Source organism: Anabrus simplex, chromosome 2, assembly GCF_040414725.1.
Source record: "Anabrus simplex isolate iqAnaSimp1 chromosome 2, ASM4041472v1, whole genome shotgun sequence".
In the NCBI taxonomy this organism is placed as follows: Eukaryota; Metazoa; Arthropoda; class Insecta; order Orthoptera; family Tettigoniidae; genus Anabrus; species Anabrus simplex.
This window is the reverse complement of record NC_090266.1, coordinates 921,088,900-921,109,425: the sequence shown is the minus strand read 5'-3', so window position 1 is coordinate 921,109,425 and position 20,526 is coordinate 921,088,900. Positions and strand designations below refer to the sequence as shown.

At 40.1% G+C, this 20,526-nt stretch overlaps 1 protein-coding gene across 1 annotated transcript in view; it reads left to right on the top strand.

Moving 5' to 3' along the window:
* Window positions 1-5,029: 5,029 nt before the first annotated feature.
* LOC136864555 (putative protein PLEKHA9) overlaps window positions 5,030-20,526 on the top strand; it is an 89,664-nt gene continuing 74,167 nt past the window's right edge. The window contains exon 1 of the mRNA XM_067141694.2: window positions 5,030-5,628. Within this exon, the coding sequence (XP_066997795.2) occupies window positions 5,499-5,628 (130 nt within the window). The 5' untranslated portion in view covers window positions 5,030-5,498. The remainder of the gene's footprint in view (window positions 5,629-20,526) is intronic.

Here is a 20,526-nt window from a genome sequence, read left to right as displayed (position 1 = left end):
TATCTAATATAATACAATGTTTGCACTGTAATAAGCAACACGCATCAGGAGCGACTGACTGTGAGGTACACAAACGCCAAATTGAAATCAAAAAACTAATGTGCCTCGAGAATGTATCTTATTCTGAGGCTGCTTCACGTCTATACCCACAGCCTATAGCCCCACAAGATACTCTTCAAAATTTTCCCCCCTTGCATACTCCTGCGCCTACACCGGTTGTTGAAGCTCCGCGTAAGCGGAAGTTTACACAGGTTATTGTTAAAGATTTGCCACCCAAGCCGACTCCCGGATATGATCGTATGGGGCACATGCAAATTCTGCAGAACTATCAAATTCCTCGCCACGCAGCGATGCCAGCTCAGCCACACCCCGCTTCCCATCCCCAGCAGAACCCAACTACATCACGACAACCCTTAACGCAGCAAACGGTAAACGAAGCGGCTTTGACACCTCAACATGATATGCAAAAAGACCAAGTCATACAATGCTTACGTACGCTCATGTTGCTATTACCCCCATTACTTAAGGACCAACCGAATATGTTATCCATGATTGGACAATTCTGCGACAGCCTACAGTCCCTATTCTCTAAAGACAATGAAGATAATTCAATGGAATGCTAGAAGTATTCGGAATAAATACCATGAACTAAGAATCTTAATAAAAGAAACATCACCGGATATAGTACTCTTACAAGAAACATGGCTTGCGCCCGATAGAGTTTTTTCTATACCTTATTATCAAATTGAACGCATAGATGGCCCGGGGTATAATGGAGTAGCGTTTTTAATACATCAATCATTCACATATCAGCTATTTCATCCCCAATGTCAAATACCTAACGTATATGTACTTGGTATAATAATTAATAATCTACATGTCATAAATATATATTGCCCACCTGACCAATATATATCATATAGACAATGGCAACAATTTTTCCAACAATTCCATGCCCAAAACCAGCTACTTATTTTAGGGGACATGAATATTCACCATACCCATTGGGGTTCCCACGTGGACACACCTAGGGGAACTAACTTCTTAAACGCAATACAGCGAAGTAATCTCGTAATTCTCAATGATGGGTCACCGACCAGACTAACTCCCCCTGGAGCACCTCCAAGTGCAGTGGATATTTCATTATGCAGTTATACTATAGCATCCACAACTACTTGGCGTACATTGTGTGATACACATAGCAGTGATCATTATCCAATATTTATAACTCATGGTTCCGGATCTATAATGAAACCCCCCTGGTCCACTCAAGTAATGAGTACAACACGCTCTTTCCATAAGTTTGATCCCGAGACGTTCAAGGTATTTATACTAAAACAGGTTGACAAATGTCCCGTCGATGACTTTAATTACAATAAGCTCTATCACATTATATATCAATATCTCGACTGTTATCACCCATTTAACCGAACACCTAATGCACACTCCCACAATATTGGTGGCCTCAGATGGTGGGATGATGAATGTCACCACCTCGTTCTTAAAAGGAAACGCCTCTTTAAAATATATCGGAAAACACTAACCTTAGTGAATTATATTCGCCTGAAACGCCATACTGCTACAATACGTCGCATATTTCATCAAAAAAGGCGCACAGCTTGGAAAGCCTTTATCAATTCTTTCCATAAATATATATCCGTCACAAGATTATGGAACGGGGTTAGAGCACTAGCGCGTGTCTCCACACAAATTACTAGACCTTTCATTCAGACAGATATTTTGGAACAATTCCTTTATTCATTAACTCCCAATACAGTGGTCCCAAAGTTCGTCCCTAATTGTAACGATTCTCCACTATCGTCTTCAGTTTTGCTACAGAACATCACCCTACGTGAACTCACAGCAACGCTAAAAAAATGTACCACCTCCACACCTGGTCCGGACTACATTACTTACACAATGCTAAAAGCACTCCCCAACCCGGCATTACAAGCACTTGTTAATCACTACAATCACGTATTACAAACCTCTACCCCTCCAAACGACTGGAATACATTTTTCTTAGTACCTATTCCAAAACCTCGGCTACCGTTGAATAATCATAAACATATTCGTGGAATTGTATTAGCCTCTTGCATACGCAAAGCATTTTTAAAAATACTCCTACAACGTTTTTTATGGTACCTAGAATACTATGAATTGGTTCCCAAATGCCAATATGCCTATTTTAAAGGTCGCAGTTCACAAGATGCCATTAATATACTCATAACTGACATATTACTTGCTAAAACACGAAAATATCACACAATAGCAATCTTTCTGGACATACGGGGAGCGTTTGACTCAGTCCCATTGCATATGTTATGGGCCGCATTATCATCCAAAGGGCTTCCTACTCCGTTTATCACACTACTCCGAAACCTCCATACATATAGACAGCTCATAATCAAACACCCTGATGCACCACCGATTTCACGTCAAGCTACAGATGGACTTCCACAGGGCGATATTTTTAGTGGCATATTATTTGCCTTGTATCTCTCAAACCTCGAACAACTTGTACTCCAACATGCACGTATCTTACTCTATGCTGATGATATAGTCATATATACATCAGGTAAGGATATTAATGGTGCCCGTAATACTATTACTAAAGTCATGCTTGAAGTACAGAACTGGTTAAATGACCATGGTTTATCAATATCTCCAACTAAGTGTTCAACACTCATTTTTACGCAGAAACGGGTCTACAACACTGAACCATTAAAAGTGGCTTCCTATGAGATACCGATACATATATATCATAAATATCTCGGCATCGTCCTAGATAATAAACTAAACTTTACTAGACATATCCAGTACCTCCGAAATATAGCAGACAATTATACAAAACTCCTCAAAGCTATAACACGACGATCTTGGGGGGCAGACCCTACAACAGCCAAGACAGTATACTGTGCTACAATTCGCTCCAGATTAGATTATTGCGCTCATATCATTGATATTGCTAATCCCGCAACACTGAATAAGCTAAATACCATACAACACCACGCATTACGTATTTGTTTTGGTGCACTCAACTCTACACCAACGAATGCTCTACAAGTGGAAACGGGAGAACCACCACTCCACATACGTCGGCAGTTCCTTACTTCCAAGTACCTACTACGACGTTTCATAACAGTTTCTCATCCTATTGTACCGAAACTCCACCTACTACATGAACGATATAACTCATATAATATCAGAGACAAAAGAACCCCTGCTCTAATAACAGTCTTCCAATATGTATCGACATTAACAAACAATATCATAAGGTGCGCCAAACTTCCCCATTATACAGTACCGTATGAGGTAGTACAATACCACACAGATACGCTCCAAGCTACAACTACTACTTTTGCATTCCTACAGTATCAAACCACTATGTTTTTACCACCCTCAAAAAAAATCCGCTTCTCATACTCTAACATTGGACATAATTTCTATACCGATGGATCTCGGAATTCATGCGGGGTAGGAGCAGCATTTTATTATGAACGAATACAACACATTGAACTATATAAACTCCACCCGGATTTCTCTATATTCACTGCAGAACTTATAGCGATCAGACAAACGCTCCTGTATATAAAAAACGCAGCAATCCCGAACGCTAATATCTTCACAGATTCTCTATCAGCATTACAATCGATCCAGTCTTCTAAATTCACGATGAACTGGTATGTTTATAATGTTAAGCAACTATTATATGACCTACATACTACTGGAACTCAGATGACAATTATATGGATTCCAGCTCATAAAAACATTCCCGGTAATGAAACAGCGGATAAAGCTGCCAAACAAGCATCACTCCTCAACACCCCTCCAATGACATTTATGACTCCAGTTACTGATCTAATTCCACTACTAAAGCAACATCAAAAAGCAACATGGCAACAGTTCTGGAATGACACTGCAAGAATAAAAGGGAAATTCTATTACAGTCTCCAACCCTCTCTGCCAATCAAACACTGGTATCAACGATCAACTTACACACGGCGTCATATCATAACTATTATTAGGCTACGTTTCAATCATTCGCTTACGCCCATGTTAAAGTATCGTTTCAATATTGTCAGCCAACCGACATGTCAGTGTGGTTCAAATGAGGCGGATGCAAACCACCTCATTCTCCAATGTCAGTTATATCCTCAGGCTCGTACACGATTAATTGCAAGTCTCATCCGTTTACGAATACCGCTTCCCACAAGTGTGGCTTGTCTTGTTTACAATCCGTCACCGGACATCATATACATATTAAACAGATATTTCGATGACACGGGCATCATATTGTAAACATACCATAAGATTCACGTTTCTTTAATAGTTGTGTCACTTACATCGTCTTCATAACACTCCCCACTATGCCTACTTAGGTTTTGTTTAATTTTTGTTATTATATAACTCTAGCAGACAATGTGCACAAAGTTCGCGTTACTATTGTCTTTTGTCGCCCCTAGCACACATGTTAATACGTTGTTCATTTGTTAGAAAGATCCAGATTCAGTAGGTAAATTCTCTTTGGTAGGTCAGATACTCTTTGGTAGGAACGGTTTAGGGTAACAAGACGTTAGTCATATCACATGTCCTTGGTAAGCTTTCATTACACTTTGCGCGATATATACATTCTACCCATCCATTTGTGTTATTCCATCCTTAATACTAGATCCTTTAGTTGTTGTGTGCTATCCTTTGTACTTCCCAATTGTCGGCTCGTTCCGTATGTCAAAGTAAAAGACGCCAAGATGAGCCACTTCGGCGTGAAGATATAGTACCTTGTGTCCCCGTGCTTACTCCTATGTCTATTACACTTACACCCACAAGATGTAGATGTTCACCCATACCAGTGATCCTTGTACTGTGAGATAAAGTATTTCTTAGTCACCATACCTAAATGTTTCTGAGTGTTCGACAGTGTTTCAGTTACAAAGTATTGGAACTGGGTGTTAGTTACATACAGAGCCCAACCAAATATCAAGAAAAGAAAAAAGATGTAGCGTCTTACGACGATGTCCAACAACTAACCAAGGAGAAGAAGAAGAAGTAGAATACAGTGGTGTGTATCCCTTTCAAACCACAAAAATAATTTTTCATGGATTGAAGTGTTCAGTTGTATCAGTGTTATTCAGCAAGTAAGGGATTATAGACTGGGTGAAATATCTTCGATAAATGCCCGAAAAGTATCACCACCAACAACAACAAACACTTTGCGTGTGTCACATAGTGTTTTCTCGTGTTACTGACATGGCAGAGCGAAATCTATAGCTTTGCCCTTTCTTTCGCTTTCTTTGTTTATATATATGACGCTTGTGCTGTTTTCCGGCATGGATACATTAGTTGGTGAACGTAACCTCTTGTTCCTGAGGGGCCGATCACATAGCTGTTAGGCCCCTTTAAACAACAACGAACATCATCATCATCTTTTTCCTGACCTTCAGCTTTAACAGTAAACGTCCGTGGATGTGATAATTAACTTGCGTAAACAAACAACGATGGAAGAACCTGTTATTCCAAAGAATTTATTTGGTGAGGCAGTCATTCAGCCATTCCCAGACCTAACTGATGGAGAGATTGATACCACTCTTTTCTTGCAATCATCGCGAGGCGTCGTTCGGATAGTTGGTGAGTAATTTCAAGATAACATTGAAATTAAACTGTAAAGTAGAGATGCCTATACATTTAGTTAGGGTTTAATCTTTACCAAATGCTAATGTTTCTAATCATTCGTTGGAATTCTAGGTTGTAGATACTTTCAAAACGTACAACAGTAGCCTTAATTTAATAGCAGACTTTGTTGTTTCCATTCTGAACAATACAGAACTTTAATCAGTAATCATGTAAATTATTCCATTAGTGAGAAATGAACAGTAATTTATAATTATTTTCGGTGTTAAAATGTATAGGTTACGGCCTCATTTGCACCCCTCTGTCAAATGACGAGTGTAGAGATTCCATATCCCTTAGCATACCTCATCAGTATGTTTGAGGGTAAAGGGAAAGTAACTTCAATTGGAAAATTAACCTTGTAAACCGTATGAAATGTCAATACAAAAGATGGGTGATGTCTTCAGAGACCATAAGCAAACTATCGCCGGATTGGTGAAAAGGTAGCTCACAGCTCCCTATAGATTTCTCAGAATTCTCAGGCTTTTACTTCAAGACAATTGGATGATAATTTCACTCCACCTTTCACTTTGTATGTTGTGGTAAGTTGTTGAGACAAGGTTCAACTTCTGTCTGGTAGTGTAGAACATTAAAAGAATTGAGATTTAATAATAAATTTATTGCAACCAAATGGTCATAATATATACACTTAGATACACTCAGATATACATCATTAGTCTAGAGTTCTCCGATAATATGTTGGTAACTAGCCTTGTGAGCCATGTACGACCAACGATTTCCTCAGGTTTTCTAGCAAGTTTCAGCCTATCTACTGTATCAAAAGCCTTAGAGTAGTCAATGAATATGCCCTTTTTCTGGTTATTTCGTGAATATCTTGCAGGAGGCATTCCACTGCCACCAGAGTCGATATCCCGGCTCTAAATCCAAACTGTTCATCAGGGAGAAACGGGTCTGCTATTCTATTGATTCTCTGAGTTTTCAGTTTGGTGCGAATTTTGGAAGCTACTGATTCCAGAGTCACTCCGCGATATGATTCCCTTTGTAGACCATCTTAACGACTGATTTTCTCCATGCATTATGAATGTTTCCCGTTTTCAGACACTTGTTCATCAGTTCTAACCACACTGTTTCTAAGTAACGGAGAGATGTCTTCAGGTATTCGTCGTAAAGGCCATCTGGGCCTGCTGCCTTGGTAGACTTTTGAACTTGAGATCACTTTCCTTACTTCCTGAGTGAAAGGACTGCATGGTTTGACTTCTCCTTCCATCTTAGGTGTTAAGTCCCGTTTCCATGGTACAAATTTAGTTCTATATGTCTTTTCACGAGAGTTTAATCCTGATGTAAATATGGTATGTCCACGCCTCCGCCGAAGAAAGATTTGTTATTCGCTGAGCGTGTAGTACCGACCTCCACCCCGTCAGCGTCTCTTGTTCGGACGTACAGGACTGCGCATCGCCATCGACAACATTGCGAAGATCTGAACTTCTGATTAAATGACTAAACGTGGATTCTGTTCACTTAGTTTATTGAACACATTCACGATGCGCTGCCTATGGTCACTTCTGAGCGGTTTTGCTTTTTTGTGCTTCACTACACGTGATGGTCCTATCTCCTGCTCCATTTCTCTCACTATGAATACTGACACTGACTGCTGCTGCAAGATGAAACACCTTATCTCCACGCTGTACAGCTTGGGATCTTCCCTCACTACGAGAAGACTTTCTGTATTACACCACGCCTTGTGCCTTCATTTCTCGTTATTTAATCACTATTTTATTAAAACAAAACCATATATATATATATATATGACAACCCTATTTCAATTTGATTACATACTCTTCCAAACTCTCTAAAATAAAATAAAATTAATGCGACGTACTACTTTTCTTCGAGCTCACATACAGTCGAGTGAGTGCGACGGTTCCTTCTCCAATCAGCTACATCCATGTCAACGTGCATAGGCAAGGTGCTCCGCCTATTTGTTTATATCAGGATTAAACTCTCGTGAAAAGCAGTATAGTAAAGGGCATAGAGGTGCAGTCCCAAACACTTCTCACATGATCTGATGGTGCACTGATGAGAAAGCACATTCCAGTGATCACAAACGTGTGCTGCAGTCCAGCTAGAGAGACAAGACCTAGAAATTAAAGAGATGTCTAAACTCATCAATACTACAGGAAAACTCAATTGAAACGGAGCATATGCTCCAAGAAATCAGAGCAGGAAAGATTGACGAAGTGACACTTCTCATAGAGGACTACATAAAAAAAGCGACTGAATCATGGAATGGTAACCGCAAAGCTAAATGGTGGTTCGACAGTAAGTGCTCCCAAGTAAGGCAGGCAACTTTGAAGAAAATGCGAGTAGCCAGACAAAGTATGAACGTCGTCCACCTAGCAAAATATCAGTCTGCTAGAAAGTCGTACAAAGGATTTAACAGCTTAGTTAACAGCAATCTTTAATTTAAGCAGGGCAGGTTGTTTAATTGCAAAGTGTACTGAAGTTCAGGTGGAAGTGGAGTAGGTTTTGTTTCTTGCTAAATTTGTGTTTGAATTCAAACAAGGTGGTGTGCTGTCTTTGCCAAGATCATAGCTACTAGCGCCTATATTAGTGTTAACTTTATAGAGTCCATTTCCTGGGAGTGAAGACAGGTGTATCATCCTGCTGGTTTAATGTTAATCTGCTTTGTCCAAGGTTCTGGAAACAATTTCCTGCATAATTGCAAGCTGTCCAATTCATTTGTGTTAAAGGGTAATAATTTATTTCATTTTTTATGGAGGAGAAAGATTTATTAATACTGTATGAAATAATCTATGAATGTTTGAAATATGGCCAGATCACTAAACTTTTCCTAGAGAATATTTTGAGGTTAACCGGGCGAGTTCGCCGTGCGGTTAGGGGTGCACAGCTGTGAGCTCGCATCCGGGAGATGGTGGGTTCGAGCCCCACTGTCGGCAGCCCTGAAGATGGTTTTCCATGGTTTCCCATTTTCATACCAGGCAAATGCTGGGGCTGTACCTTAACTAAGGCCATGGCCGCTTCCTTCCCATTCCTATACTAGTAATAACAAAAGTTGGTGTATGACATTTCTTAGAGGGAGGTCCATTTACTGCCTGCCGGGGCGGGATAAAGGGAGTGGCGGTATGGTTGCCATGGGAACGAGGGTGGGGCAATTGCGGTTGCCATGGAGATAAAACTTCTGGGCAGCTCGTTTTGCTGGGAGTTGCCAAACCTCTCACTTCACTTGTGAGTTAGATCTTGTCGCAAGCAGTTCAGCGTGAGTGGCATTCTGTTTCTGTTTTGTGGCCGTTAGTAAGTTTCTAATTGTATTTTAAATACTATTTACGTACGTACGTAATACAATGATTGTATTTTAATTTATATTTCGAGTATGATGAAACGCACCAGGTACTCTACCGCTGGGTGGTGTGGAAAAGAGTACACATGATTTATGACCCCTCACCTCTCCGCGCACCCTTTTCCCCTTGAGCTCACTTTTTCTTATTTGTTTTACGTCCTATACTTATGCCAGTAAGTTGTACAGACAAAGTATAGGACAAATGGCATGTTGAAGGATTTGTCAGGCTATAGGTACCACCCCTGTTAAAGAATAATAATGTTATTGATTTTACGTTCTGTAGCACTTTCAAATACTGCCGGACTGAGCCAAGATTGAACCTGCTAAGTTGGGATGAGAAGGCCAGCGCTCTACTGTCTGAGCTTATCAGGCCGGTCCCTGTTAAAAATAACACAACATGAGACCAAGTCAGTCACGGTCACAGCAAAATTTGTCCCATTTGCGATCACTCCCATTACGGTGGAAATCAAGAATGTGAAAAAAGGCCAGTTCATGTCACAGCAGTCATAATGAAGGAGGGAACAAGTGAGCCGGAAGTGAGGGGTGAGAGAATGTAGAAAGGAATACTGGAATGCGGCAACATTGTGAAATGGCATGTGCAATGCTCCTCCCTCCAACCTTACCTGTCATACGCAAACTTTAGTTAAGTCTAGTATAGGCCTTTCCTATCCCATCGCCGCCATAAGACTTATCTGTGTCGATGGGACATAAAGTAAATAGAAAAAAAAAAATTCTGAGGTTATATGTCACTACTTGTCAAGAATTTGTGCCAAAGTTAAAATTAATCATCTTATTATGGATTGACTTTCATAATACCATCAAATTAGTCCATTAATCAATAAAGGAATAAGTTATTGGTAAGCCGAAACTATGGACTCTTCATCTGTTATTATAAACCTGACTTAATCACAACTATGCATCACTGTGCGACATCTGGCGTACAATTTACGTTCTAGTACTGTTGTTTACACAGCAAAGCCAAACTATAGAATTCATCCTGGGAACAATATTCGCATCGAGAAATGTTATATAATGTGTGTATGACACAGTTGTTGGCTTAAGATGCTAAAGGTTTAAAAAATTCATATCGATCGATCATATTATCGATTCAATTCAGATTTAATTTCTATTCTGTTGGCAGTACTACCGGAACTGGGAGAGCTCCCTCCTTACTCCTCAACAAGTACAAAGAAATATCGCTAAAAGGTGTGCGGACTATACATTCAGCTGCACGCGGTATGACTGTCGTTTGGTTATTTCGCCAAAAGTTGACACCGTGCAACTGTAAGTTTGTAACATTATAAGGAAGTGAAAATAGTGCAAATCATACTTGGAATTCCTTTTAGAGGAGAAATGTGTTCATTGCGATGTCTAGGAACCCACCATCCCGCCCTCAGAAGTACCTTTACTTTTATAACCTAATATAGAGCAACATCCGCCATCGTCCATGGCTGAAGTAGCTACTTGCAGTCCTATTAGTCAACGTGATCAGAATGTGACTTCATTGCCATCAATGCTGAACCCAGCTGAATAAAAGCACAAAGAAAAAAACACCATGTAAAGGGAACAATCGCTTTGTCGCTAGCCAGACCTAACCGATCCAGACCAATCTTTTTATCTCTAGCCGGACCTAACCAATCCAGACCAATCGCTTTAAATTAATTCAGCTTTTCCACACTGTCCAATATAGAATGCACTTCTATTGCTTTGCTTGCACTAGTCTTAGTTCCAAAATGAAAAGGTTGGCAGCATTGATAGACCACCCGAGCACGTCCTCATGTCCTCAGCAAGAAGACCGCGAGAAATAAACTACAAAATGTACTTGTTTATCTACCCCTTAGTCCTGTTCCTTATACAGGGTCGGGGATGAAATTAAGTTATAATATGGCATAATTTGTTCGGCTGGATGCCCTTCCTGATGCCAACCTCAGTTGAGGAGCTAATGATGATGAAAAGAATGATAGTGAATGAAATTGGACAAGGAGTTAATTAGGTGGAAGGAATTGGCTGTGGCTTATTTGCCTGGAAGTGAAAATGGGGAACTACAGAAAACCATTCTCAGGATGGCCAACGGTGGGGTTTAGACCCGCTTGTCTCCCGAGTGCAGAGCTTGGCTCTATAGCTGTAGTGCATTAACATGTGTGGCCACTCTCCTCAGTCTGTATAAAATTTACTTCACAAATTAATTTACTGTATTCAGTGACAGCTTACTGTACTTTCTGTGTCCGACAAGAAGTGGCGGCAGCTTGTCGGTACAGCATGAGAAACAGATACTATTATGCCCTTACCTACAAACATCAGTCGTGACAGACAATGCAAGCTCTCTGAATCAATGCATATTCATTATTAAACAGTTCTTTATGCAATGCAGACAGTAAATGTGTAACTAAGACGCTATTGAACTACCACTTCGATACTTAAGGACAGTGCCTCAAATCGCAAGTCACCACGGACAGAACATATGTTTATTGTCAGGCCTTGAGGCTTGAGATAGGTACATGTGCAGTGGCCATGCTTACCCCGCATCCACACAACGTCTCGTCAGGCGACCATACTACCAAGTCTTTTTTCCAGGCTTCTGTTGCGGGCTCATCAACAGCTCCATTTTCACCACACACAGCTTTGAAAGAAATCTTGTTCTGCTCTTTGAATCCATCCAGTCGCCCTGTGTTTGCTTTAAAGGTATGGTCAAATGTTCCACCTTTACAGTACTAAAAGTTTTATTATTTAATTATTTAAATAACATTTTTAAAATATAACGGAACATGTTTCATCTATCTTGTAGAAATCATCAGCCGAAAAGTTTTAAGATCAAGCACAAAGGACAAGGACAAAAAACAACACATTAAAATAATTCAGATTGCCGAATGCGTCAGTTAAAATAGTGAAGATTGTGCTGTAATGTTCTGAGCATGCGTCAGTTAAAATAGTGAAGATTTTGCTGTAATGTTCTGAGCATAACACTTGAACACAGTTAAAAATGAAATTAAAAAATTGTACACATGAGATGATTCAGTAAAATTGGCATTAAAATTCTTCTTGACTTGATGGTGCTGTGTTGACGTACAGTATTCCGATGTGTTGGTAAAAACTTGATAAGGAGCACAATGTTTAGTTTCAATAGAATAAAGACGATCGAATAACGTGATGAAAATGAGTGAGGATTCCAGTAAAAAGATATTGAGTTCGTCTTATTGGGGTGATGATGTTGACAATTCTTGTTAAAAAATAATTAGACGGATTATCTGATCGTAGTATCGTATGTAGAATGTGCAGTGGAGGGCCGTTCTCGCCTACCCAAGAATGACAGCTCGGCGTGGTATGTATGTTTAGCCACAAACATCCATGTTATTTAAATAATTAAATAATAAAACTTTTAGTATTGTAAAGGTGAAACATTTGACCATACCTTTAAAGTATACGGACGACAATATGGGCTTTATAATGAAATTCATTTTATGCAACTGTGTGTGCTTTGAAATTTTTTCTTCTGCAATTCATCTAGACATGAATTTTTCAGCCTTTGGTCTTTGAAGAGTGCCACGCAGTGGAACAATCTTGTTGCTGTGCCTGTTTGAACCACTTCAGTACATAGATTTCCACATCTGAGTTGTCCAGTACTTTTGCTCTTTTCGTGTCTTTCTCACTCTCACTACTCAAAATTTTTCTTTATTAAGAAAGAAGTTGTATGTTAGCAGGAAGTCCAAAATCCTTAACGATTTCCAATTTCTTTCTAACTCACTTTTCCATTTCCTTTACTGTTACCTTTTCAGCCATTGTTAATGATTTGTAAGTGCATAACTAGGACAATTGCATGATAATGCAAACATGAAACAAGAACAAACTAGGAAGCTAAACTGACAAAACACAGTGCAGCTTCATGTCACAGTAAGGAAATTGCATACAATTCTTATTCTTTTTTATTGTCCACTCTGTAGTATATGTTGCAATTTGATTTAAAAATTGAACGTTCAGTAAGTTTTTAGTGAATGTTCAATCACTAAATTTCTTATTCTTTTTTTATTGCCCACCCAGTCAATACTAAATTATGCTACAGTTTTATTTAAAAATTGAAGTAAAATATTTTAGTGAATGTTCAAATTTTAAATCAAAATTGAAGTAAGAAATGTTATTGAAGGTTCAATTTTTTAATCAAATTGTTTCCCATTTTCACACCAGGCAGATGCTGAAGCTGTACCTTAATTAAGGCCACGGCCGCTTCCTTCACACTCCTAGGCCTTTCCCTTCCCATCGCCGCCATAAGACCTATCTGTGTCAGTGTGACGTCAAACAAATTGTAAACAAAAAAAATCAAATTTTAATATGTTTTAGTATTGACTGGATGGAAAATAAAAATTGAATACGAATTATGTTTGTAAATGTCAGTAGAGAACCATAATGGAGTTAATTACATGTCAGGAAATCACTTCATCAACTGCACACTTGTCCGTTCGAGTAACCTAACCTTGATATAGATAGGAAACCTGAAATATTTGTCCTGAATGAGTACATTTATAATACCAATATAAATGGTCCATTATTGGACATTATAAATTTTCCAGCTAACTCATTCCTGGTTACCTTGACTAAAGCGGCGCACAGTGGGTAATTTCTAGCATCCAGCCGGCCAAAAATAATATTTTCAACCCTTGTCTTTGGTTCGCATTTTCTGTGACTCGTGTTTATAAGGCTCTTGGGTACAGTAATTAAGTATTGAAAAGTCGCACTGTCTGATTATCTAATCTCACGGGAAGCCTAAAGTGGCTCTCCTCCGTTAGGGCATCATATTCTGGCGAGGCGAGCGCGCAGTTGTTATTATGTGAGGGCTCAGTAAAGACGTCAGAACTAAATATTTCTTTAGCTTGCAATGTGATTATATTAAATGAAGGTATGTATTTTATATAGTATGTAGCATTTTCTGAAAATTACTATATTGTTGTCCGCAATATGCACTTAAAATTCAGGTACACGGTGTCCAAGCGCTATCTAATTATACAAATTTGAGCTGACTTTCAAAATGGATTGCCTTTGATTTCTGCAATGAAAGTTTTTTGGATGAGTTATCTATACTTCAATGAATAGAAAACTGTGACTTTTTGCTGCGACCAGGCGCGACCATGAGAGTAATTAATTTTTTTCAGAAGCCATGTACTCTGTAACCCGGAGGTCGGTTTTCGAGCTGTTGAGGAACAGCAGGGAATATAAGGGGAACTATGATATTGCGAATGCTGTAATTGAACATTTAGGCTTTGAGGATTGTTCTGAGGATATATACAAGTCAATAAGGAAATCTGTCAGTAGTTTGTGTGCTAAAATTCGATCACGCTGGACAAAGTATAGTAGAAAAATGGACAAATTGCTGAAGTACAATAAAAGTTAGTTCGAGCAGAGAATGAGCCTTGCAGAAGGACGTGCATCACAACAATGTCATGATGAGCCTGCCAGTACTATAGCTCATTCCATGTTAAGAAAGAAAACAGTATTGTTCTTATGACAATAGGGTTGCCATATCGAACGGCTCCGCTCAACGCCATCACGGGAAAACGGCGGCATATAAATTTGTGAAATTCAGTATGTAAGTTCGAGACAAAAGGCTGAAGAAACTAAGCTACAAATTACTTTTATGAACTAAAGGGTACGTGGGGTTTACAGGGGCCACTTTTGGTTTGTACAGAATCAGAGGTAAACTACGGCACATAAGAAACCTCAGCACTGAAATATAAGGCAAATTGCGAGAGAAAATAGACAAATAATGTTATGGGCTCGAGGGGCAGGGGATGTATTTAATTGCATTTAATAAATTTATCCAGACAATAAAAGCTGGAAAACAGACGCAATAAATACTGCAGCTGACTAAAAAAGATCATAGTATTTATGTCAAAGAAATAAATCGCACACGTAGGCTTATCGCACAACTCTCACTCAACACAATACATTTACGCACTGATTTAAAGCCTAAAATGCACACGCAATAAATAAATACTGTAGATGGCTTCACTACAGAAGTTCAAGGAGGAAACGCTTCTATTGGTTGATATCCAAAACAAAGTGCTGGCAATACCAATGATGGAAACGGCTAGAAGATTCTTCAGAGAGGCTTCCACTTCTGAAGATATTACTGGACTAGATATAAATTGAATAAACCATCTACGTGCCATCGTAGAAACTCTTTCGTGTGGGTATGTCATTGATAAAGTGACATTTTGCATGTATGCAAAGGAAAATATACAATTGTACTTACAAAAATACAAAGTCACAAACTCCTGGTTCATGGAGAGGAGGTCATTAGGCACTGTATTATACCTATTGGACAACTCTACGAGGAAGCCCAGAAGACCAAGAATAAAGATAAGAGGAAACCTTCCAGAAAGACACAAATACTGAGCTTTTCCATACGCTGCTTGTATCATCGGACCCTTATATTACCAGCTTAGGGAAATCAAGGAGGAGGAAGTTGATTTCGCTTTCCCGAGAAGTGCTCAACTTACTATCTGAGCCTCCTGTATCTGGATCTGCCGAAGGAGATAATGACAGTGACGATAGTGATTCTGATGTAACTGCATCTAATGAATAAATTGTTTGGCAATTACATGTATTCCTGTATCTCTTTTTAAACATTCTAAACAGCATGTCCCACTATTAACATCTATTTAATTTCTTAAAGCTATAACAAAAAATGATTGAAATTACAAAGATTACTAATGGTTCCTTCCCTCTTACTTCTCTATCCCTTCCAATCTTCCCATCCCCCCGCAAGGCCTCTGTTCAGCATAGCAGGTAAGGACGCCTGGGAGAGGTACTGGTCATCCTCCCCAGTTGTATCCCCCAACCCAGAGTCTGAAGCTCCAGGACACTGCCCTTGATGTGGTAGAGGTGGGATGCCTCGCTGATTTCGAGGGAAAAACCAACCCTGGAGGCTAAACAGATTAAGAAAGAAAGGTTACTAATTCTATTCCTGGCGTAGTAATTTGTTCTTTGTACTTGATTGACCACACACTTAATTATCTCCAATAATAGCAGTTACATACTAAGTTTTATGTAAATCGGTCCATTAGTTTCCGAGATACGATTTTTGGCCGGCTAGATTCCTGAAATTACGCACTGTGCAGCGCAATGACTGATGATACCAATATAATGGTCCGTTATTGGACATTATAAATTTTCCAGCTAACTCATTCTTGGTTGCCTGCGTTTCGCCCTCGTGTGCTAAGTTAGGCTCATCAGTTGGGACTTAGCACACCACCCAAGACGCAAGGCTAGTGCATACCGTGGAGGCCACTGCATAGGCTACTTGAAGCCACCAGCAGTGCCAATGCACTATGAGAGCTATGTCTCATTTCCAAAATTTTTGATGCCTGCCTGGCCATCAGATAATACAGATATTGATTCCCAAAGGGAATTTAAAATATTTGTCCCGAATGAGTAAATTTATAATACCAATATAATGGTCCGTTATTGGACATTATAAATTTTCCAGCTAACTCATTCTTGGTTGCCTGCGTTTCGCCCTCGTGTGATAAGTTAGGCTCATCAGTTGGGACTTAGCACACCACCCAAGACGCAAGGCTAGTGCATACCGTGGAGGCCACTGCATAGGCTACTTGAAGCCACCAGCAGTGCCAATGCACTATGAGAGCTATGTCTCATTTCCAAAATTTTTGATGCCTGCCTGGCCATCAGATAATACAGATATTGATTCCCAAAGGGAATTTAAAATATTTGTCCCGAATGAGTAAATTTATAATACCAATATAATGGTCCGTTATTGGACATTATAAATTTTCCAGCTAACTCATTCTTGGTTTCCTGCGTTTCGCCCTCGTGTGCTAAGTTAGGCTCATCAGTTGGGACTTAGCACACCACCCAAGACGCAAGGCTAGTGCATACCGTGGAGGCCACTGCATAGGCTACTTGAAGCCACCAGCAGTGCCAATGCACTATGAGAGCTATGTCTCATTTCCAAAATTTTTGATGCCTGCCTGGCCATCAGATAATACAGATATTGATTCCCAAAGGGAATTTAAAATATTTGTCCCGAATGAGTAAATTTATAATACCAATATAATGGTCCGTTATTGGACATTATAAATTTTTCAGCTAACTCATTCTTGGTTGCCTGCGTTTCGCCCTCGTGTGCTAAGTTAGGCTCATCAGTTGGGACTTAGCACACCACCCAAGACGCAAGGCTAGTGCATACCGTGGAGGCCACTGCATAGGCTACTTGAAGCCACCAGCAGTGCCAATGCACTATGAGAGCTATGTCTCATTTCCAAAATTTTTGATGCCTGCCTGGCCATCAGATAATACAGATATTGATTCCCAAAGGGAATTTAAAATATTTGTCCCGAATGAGTAAATTTATAATACCAATATAATGGTCCGTTATTGGACATTATAAATTTTCCAGCTAACTCATTCTTGGTTGCCTGCGTTTCGCCCTCGTGTGCTAAGTTAGGCTCATCAGTTGGGACTTAGCACACCACCCAAGACGCAAGGCTAGTGCATACCGTGGAGGCCACTGCATAGGCTACTTGAAGCCACCAGCAGTGCCAATGCACTATGAGAGCTATGTCTCATTTCCAAAATTTTTGATGCCTGCCTGGCCATCAGATAATACAGATATTGATTCCCAAAGGGAATTTAAAATATTTGTCCCGAATGAGTAAATTTATAATACCAATATAATGGTCCGTTATTGGACATTATAAATTTTCCAGCTAACTCATTCTTGGTTGCCTGCGTTTCGCCCTCGTGTGCTAAGTTAGGCTCATCAGTTGGGACTTAGCACACCACCCAAGACGCAAGGCTAGTGCATACCGTGGAGGCCACTGCATAGGCTACTTGAAGCCACCAGCAGTGCCAATGCACTATGAGAGCTATGTCTCATTTCCAAAATTTTTGATGCCTGCCTGGCCATCAGATAATACAGATATTGATTCCCAAAGGGAATTTAAAATATTTGTCCCGAATGAGTAAATTTATAATACCAATATAATGGTCCGTTATTGGACATTATAAATTTTCCAGCTAACTCATTCTTGGTTGCCTGCGTTTCGCCCTCGTGTGCTAAGTTAGGCTCATCAGTTGGGACTTAGCACACCACCCAAGACGCAAGGCTAGTGCATACCGTGGAGGCCACTGCATAGGCTACTTGAAGCCACCAGCAGTGCCAATGCACTATGAGAGCTATGTCTCATTTCCAAAATTTTTGATGCCTGCCTGGCCATCAGATAATACAGATATTGATTCCCAAAGGGAATTTAAAATATTTGTCCCGAATGAGTAAATTTATAATACCAATATAATGGTCCGTTATTGGACATTATAAATTTTCCAGCTAACTCATTCTTGGTTGCCTGCGTTTCGCCCTCGTGTGCTAAGTTAGGCTCATCAGTTGGGACTTAGCACACCACCCAAGACGCAAGGCTAGTGCATACCGTGGAGGCCACTGCATAGGCTACTTGAAGCCACCAGCAGTGCCAATGCACTATGAGAGCTATGTCTCATTTCCAAAATTTTTGATGCCTGCCTGGCCATCAGATAATACAGATATTGATTCCCAAAGGGAATTTAAAATATTTGTCCCGAATGAGTAAATTTATAATACCAATATAATGGTCCGTTATTGGACATTATAAATTTTCCAGCTAACTCATTCTTGGTTGCCTGCGTTTCGCCCTCGTGTGCTAAGTTAGGCTCATCAGTTGGGACTTAGCACACCACCCAAGACGCAAGGCTAGTGCATACCGTGGAGGCCACTGCATAGGCTACTTGAAGCCACCAGCAGTGCCAATGCACTATGAGATCTATGTCTCATTTCCAAAATTTTTGATGCCTGCCTGGCCATCAGATAATACAGATATTGATTCCCAAAGGGAATTTAAAATATTTGTCCCGAATGAGTAAATTTATAATACCAATATAATGGTCCGTTATTGGACATTATAAATTTTCCAGCTAACTCATTCTTGGTTGCCTGCGTTTCGCCCTCGTGTGCTAAGTTAGGCTCATCAGTTGGGACTTAGCACACCACCCAAGACGCAAGGCTAGTGCATACCGTGGAGGCCACTGCATAGGCTACTTGAAGCCACCAGCAGTGCCAATGCACTATGAGAGCTATGTCTCATTTCCAAAATTTTTGATGCCTGCCTGGCCATCAGATAATACAGATATTGATTCCCAAAGGGAATTTAAAATATTTGTCCCGAATGAGTAAATTTATAATACCAATATAATGGTCCGTTATTGGACATTATAAATTTTCCAGCTAACTCATTCTTGGTTGCCTGCGTTTCGCCCTCGTGTGCATAGTGCATTTAAATTCCCTTTGGGAATCAATATCTGTATTATCTGATGGCCAGGCAGGCATCAAAAATTTTGGAAATGAGACATAGCTCTCATAGTGCATTGGCACTGCTGGTGGCTTCAAGTAGCCTATGCAGTGGCCTCCACGGTATGCACTAGCCTTGCGTCTTGGGTGGTGTGCTAAGTCTCAACTGATGAGCCTAACTTAGCACACGAGGGCGAAACGCAGGCAACCAAGAATGAGTTAGCTGGAAAATTTATAATGTCCAATAACGGACCATTATATTGGTATTATAAATTTACTCATTCGGGACAAATATTTTAAATTCCCTTTGGGAATCAATATCTGTATTATCTGATGGCCAGGCAGGCATCAAAAATTTTGGAAATGAGACATAGCTCTCATAGTGCATTGGCACTGCTGGTGGCTTCGAGTAGCCTATGCAGTGGCCTCCACGGTATGCACTAGCCTTGCGTCTTGGGTGGTGTGCTAAGTCCCAACTGATGAGCCTAACTTAGCACACGAGGGCGAAACGCAGGCAACCAAGAATGAGTTAGCTGGAAAATTTATAATGTCCAATAACGGACCATTATATTGGTATTATAAATTTACTCATTCGGGACAAATATTTTAAATTCCCTTTGGGAATCAATATCTGTATTATCTGATGGCCAGGCAGGCATCAAAAATTTTGGAAATGAGACATAGCTCTCATAGTGCATTGGCACTGCTGGTGGCTTCAAGTAGCCTATGCAGTGGCCTCCACGGTATGCACTAGCCTTGCGTCTTGGGTGGTGTGCTAAGTCCCAACTGATGAGCCTAACTTAGCACACGAGGGCGAAACGCAGGCAACCAAGAATGAGTTAGCTGGAAAATTTATAATGTCCAATAACGGACCATTATATTGGTATTATAAATTTACTCATTCGGGACAAATATTTTAAATTCCCTTTGGGAATCAATATCTGTATTATCTGATGGCCAGGCAGGCATCAAAAATTTTGGAAATGAGACATAGCTCTCATAGTGCATTGGCACTGCTGGTGGCTTCAAGTAGCCTATGCAGTGGCCTCCACGGTATGCACTAGCCTTGCGTCTTGGGTGGTGTGCTAAGTCCCAACTGATGAGCCTAACTTAGCACACGAGGGCGAAACGCAGGCAACCAAGAATGAGTTAGCTGGAAAATTTATAATGTCCAATAACGGACCATTATATTGGTATTATAAATTTA